Source organism: Musca autumnalis, unplaced genomic scaffold, assembly GCF_047663935.1.
Source record: "Musca autumnalis isolate F117 unplaced genomic scaffold, ASM4766393v1 scaffold_1, whole genome shotgun sequence".
In the NCBI taxonomy this organism is placed as follows: Eukaryota; Metazoa; Arthropoda; class Insecta; order Diptera; family Muscidae; genus Musca; species Musca autumnalis.
In genome coordinates this window covers 189,193,860-189,199,227 of record NW_027411644.1, presented here as the reverse complement: position 1 = coordinate 189,199,227, position 5,368 = coordinate 189,193,860, and the positions used below count along the sequence as shown (strand labels likewise).

Sequence of the window (5,368 nt, the reverse complement as noted above, 5' to 3'; positions counted from 1 at the left end):
TAAAAACGCAGATTCATTATTTTTGGGATAAATAAGCTAACATTAACAAAAATTTAGGTGTTCTATTCTACTGACGTGGAGTGTATAATATGTCGCAGTCATACATACATGTATTCCCACAACATCCCCGAAGGAACAATAGAGACTTCGCAATCATATAAATAAATTCCGCGGAAAACTAGCACCTAGGCGAAGTAGTGTCCGTCCGACAAAGCCCTCTTTTACTTGTTTTTTATACCCTCAGCATTTATGCTAACGAGGGTATATACACATTCATACGGGCAAAATGTGTCTCATCGAAATAATGGTTTTAGACCCCAAGTATGTTTGGACGAAATGTGTTTCAGACAATTTGGAGTCGATTTAGCAATGTCCATCCGTCTGTCTGTCTGGCTGGCTGGTGCGCACGATAACTCTCGAACGGATGAACCGATTTGGTCCAAAAGTTGGCTATCGCAATATTTTGTCCAAACTTAGTTTATGTTCGAAGATGGGTTATATCGATCCACTCCTTCCGGTCCTCCCCCACAAAAGTTCGAAAATGTCCGGAAAATTTGGCCGCACGATAACTCTTGAAGGAAGTAACCGATATGATCTATACTTTGCACGTCGTGAAATTTCTACCAGACTTAGATGAGGTTCCAATATAGACTCAATCGGTCCATTCCTTGGGGTACCTCCACACAAAATTTCGGATATGTTCAGATTAGGACCTGCTCTCGAATCGCTTTGATTTTTGTTGCAGCAACTTGTATTCATTACGCCTCATACGACGGTACAAGTTTCATCAGGGGCAAGTCCATACTTCCTGAGAAAATAGACTGAAAGATGCAAAAAGCCCCTATGACACCGTGTGTAGTGGATGGAGCGCAAGGTAACTCTCGAACGGATCTGCCGATTCGGTCCAAATTTTGGCCTTCGTAATATTTTGTCCAAACATAGTTTAAATTCGAAGATAAGCTATATCGGTCCACTCCTTCAAGTACCTCCCCCACAAAAGTTCAAAAATGTTCGGAAAAATAGTGCGTATAATCCATACTTTGCACATCCTAATATATCTACCAGATATAGATCAGGATCGAATATGGACTATATTTGTCTACTCCTTCCGGTACCTCTCACATAAAATTTCGGATAAGTTTACTTTAATACCTGCTCTCGAATCACTTTGATTTTTGTTGAAGCGATTTGCATTCGTTACCTCCATTACGACGGTAAAAGTTTTTTCAGGGCCAAGTCCATATTTCTGAGGAAAACAGCCCGAAAGGTGTAAAAAATCCCATGTCACCATATGTGGCTGTCGGAGAGCACGATAACTCTCGAACTGTTCAACCGATTTGGTCCAACATTTGGTATTCGTCATATTATATTCAAGCTTAGTTTCATGGGGCAATACCGGTCCACAACTTCTCCCCAATATTTAAGAAATGTCACTAAAATGCTAGGACGATATCACTTGAATGGGGCAACCAATTTGGTCCAAACTAATATTTTGTCAAAATTTAGTTTAACTTCTAAAATTACCCATATTGGTTCTCCCTAAGGGTACCTCCCCCACAAAGGTTCAATATTTGTGTCTTAGTGCAGTTAATTCCTAATCCACATTTTTGTCGGCAAGTTCAAATGTTCAAAATGGGCCACATTCTAGAGATCTTAAATACATTCGATCTTTCCGTAGGTGAAAGTTTCACTTCACATTGGCTGAGGGTATATATCTGTCGGCAGAGCCGACTTACACTTTTTTACTTGTTTATTTTACATTTCAAAAACGAACAAATGTTTTTTGACTGCTTTATAACAAGACAGTGGAATCCTATGCAAATGCATATATGGTTAGGATGGTCATAGAGAAAATCTGATTAGACATAAACTCGTTTTATGACAACATGAAACTAATAAGGCCCAGAAATTTTTGCATATAATGCGTATTTTGCATATCGTGCATATTTTGACATATTTGTACATATCTGCATAAAATGAGCATATGCAAAACCATCTGCAAAAATGTATTCAAGGATTTGTTGTCTAACTATCCCACCTAAATGACTGAAATTTGGAATTTTGTCTTCGCTGTGGGTATAAAACTTTCCACCTGAAATTTGTCGGTATAGGTCCACGTCTCCATATAGCCCCCATAGAACGGTACCTCCCGATTTCTGGTATTTTGAAGGTTGTTCCCTCAACATCCCTTCGAAATGGCTGGAATTTGGTATTATATCTTCCTTGGAGGTAAAAAACTTTCCACCCAAAATTTTTCGGTATAGGTCTACGTCTTCATATAGCCCCCATAGAATGGTACCTCCGAATTTTCGGTATTTTGAAGGCTGTGGCCTCAATATCCCACTGAAATGACTGAAATTTGGCATTTTGTCTCCGATGTGGGTATAAAACTTTCCACCTGACATTTGTCGGTATTGGTCCACGTTATCACATAGACCCCATAGAACGGTAGCTCCGGATTTCTGGTATTTTGAAGGTTGTGCCCTCAATATCACTCCGAAATGGCTGAAATTTGGTATTAAGTCTTCCTTGGAGGTAAAAAACTTTCCACCTAAAATTTGTTGGCTTAAGTTCAGGCCTTCATATAGCCCTTATAGAACGATACCTCCCGATTTTCGGTATTTTGAAGGTTGTGGCTGCGGTTATACATTTCTCTATTTTATTGACTTGTCTGAAGAGAATTTTAAACAGAAGAATTGTACACACAAACATTTTTGTACCTATTATTGAAATATTTGTAGCATAATGTTGCATATGCCATATGTTTCGATTGCAAAGTAATCTGAAGCCAAAAATATGCCCAGTCCCAAAATTTGACATGAATCGGACCAAAAATAGAGGTTGCATAAAATTCCACTCTCTAGTTATAACTTTGTAACTGAGAATTTCCAGAGGTCATTGTTTATATTTTTCTACATATTTTGAATACCAAAATAAAAACCTAGATTTTATTTTTTTCTATTTTTGGTGGACAGTTTTATTAAAGAAAAAAACCAAAGGTTAAATCATAGCAAATCATTAATATTCATACTAAAATGTTTAGATTGAACTTCCATCTAAGGAATTTTACTTGAAATATTTACATATGCGAAATATTATTACCTTTTATTTTATATTTAATAACAGTTTGTTTGGAAATGAAACTATGACAGATGCTATAAAATCTAAACGATAATAAAATGGTGTGTGAAAAATGCAAAATAGGGTTGTTTTTATACACCCACGCCTTATGAGAACACGGCTTGCTGTATGAATATCAAGTACAGTGGGACATCGCAAAAATATACATAGGAAGCTGCAATGATTCGATTGTAACTAAGTGTAATTAATTAGCCGTTATTGATAAACACGCAATTCTTACTACTCACAGTTTACGGATTCAAATCATACAATTAGTCATTTCATCTCCCGAGTCGGCACTAAGCGGGTTTCACTGCATTTGCAAATTCAACAAAAATGAAGTCAAGAGAAACACCTAAAATGGAAAGCTATATAAATGTACAAAAACTCACAAGCCACCTACCGGTTCTACTGTTATGCCACAAAAATGCCAAAATTGATGGACAAAGTGATGAACCAAAAATCAAAGTTCATATAAAAAGAAGTTGTTGCAAATCGAAATACAAATAGAATCAATTTTGATTTCACAACGAAATATACGGACTTTTTTAAAAGCAAAATGCGTACCTTTATTGTAATTTTATTGAAAAGGAGATACAAATTATAAACATTTCTGACATTCTCAATTCTTGCAGGTTTTGTGTTTTGTAGCAGTTGCCTATGGTGGACATGCGGGCTACAACTATCAACCATCAGCCAGCTTAATTGGTGGATCATTTGCGGGATTTTCCTCACCGTCTTTCAGCGCGCCTTTTTACTCAACACCCTCTTTTACAGCACCCTCTTTTACAGCACCCTCTTTTACAACACCCTCGTTCACAGCACCATCTTATTCACCACCTGCCCCAGCTGTTGAATTAACAAAAGAGTTTTATACATTTTCTGCTCCCGAAGATGAATTCAATGATCCAATTCCTGTTGATCAGTATTCTAGTGCCTTAAAGAAATCGATTCGTGTCATCTTTATCAAGGGTCCTGAAAATCGTGGTTTGGAAAATGCTGCTCTGGCTTTGGCCAAACAAGCTGGTCAACAACAAACTGCCATCTATGTCCTAAACAAACAAACCGATCTGGGTGATTTGGCCAACAAACTTAACAATCTTGGGACCAGCAACAACAAAAGACCCGAAGTCCACTTTATCAAATATCGTACACCAGAAGATGCTGTCAATGCCCAACTTGCCATCCAAAGCCAATACGATTTGTTGGGCGGTAACTCTCACAATATCAATGGTGGTATTGCTCCAGTTATTAATTTTGCTTCTCAGGCCCCAGTTTCTGCTGGTAGCGTAAGTGTACCACAAAATTCTTATCTACCTTCTTCCATTTTCAGCAAACGCTTTTAAAGAGCATTGTTAATTGAATTGGATTGAAGTGACTGAATTAGTGTTATTGTTGTAGATATAGTTGTAAGGATTAGTCGAAAATAAATGTGTATTATTCAATTTTTTTCAATTTCAATAAACTTTATTTTCAAAAACGTTATAATACATAATAATTCTTATTAAGTTTATAAGTAGATTTAATATATAAAGTTTTACAGCATGGTGTATATACAAACCGTCTGCCGGAATATTGAGTTTTACAATGTAGTTAATAATTGAATTATTGTACTAGTATTTGCCTGTATTTCATTATAAAGGCCTAGCCAACTATTATTTCCACCACCATTTAGTACATTTATTACGTCACTATCAGACAATATATTTGTGTTGAATTGGTGATATCGGATTTTGTTATAAATAGGACACCTTCCTATAAAATGCTGCGTGTTTTCTAATTCTCGAAGATTGCATATGGAACAGAGACCAAGTTGTTTCGATCTATAGCTGTTAGAATTTAACCCAAGCAGCCCAGATCTCGATTTCATTATACTCGTTATTTGTGCTTGGTTATATTGGTTGTTGCAATATGTTGCTCCCATCCCTGGATTGAGGTATTTGTAAATTCGATGTTCGCTTTCTTGTGCCATTTGCATGTTACGATAATAGTTATTATTCTTAATTTCAAATATTAATTGTTGGCAAGTATTAAACCATTGTTCTTTGGACATTTGATTGTCAATATTGTAGTAATTCAATTGGTCTACATAATCTTTGTACCATGATATATTGTTTTCAGCTATTTTCTTTGCAAGGATATGAGGAAGTCTGTTGGAACCATATTGAAAAAGCACTTTTGCCACATATTTCAAATGGAGTGTATAAGTATAAATGTACCCTGGTTCATATCCAGTCTCTAAGGTTAA

At 36.4% G+C, this 5,368-nt stretch overlaps 1 protein-coding gene across 1 annotated transcript; it reads left to right on the top strand.

Annotated features, from left to right (window-relative positions):
• The first annotated feature begins 3,679 nt into the window (after window positions 1-3,679).
• LOC141389882 (uncharacterized) lies at window positions 3,680-4,466 on the top strand. The gene is made up of 2 exons (XM_073962077.1): window positions 3,680-3,694; window positions 3,756-4,466. The coding sequence occupies exons 1-2, from the start codon at window positions 3,680-3,682 to the stop codon at window positions 4,464-4,466; spliced, it is 726 nt and encodes a 241-aa protein (XP_073818178.1).
• The last annotated feature ends 902 nt before the right edge of the window (window positions 4,467-5,368 follow it).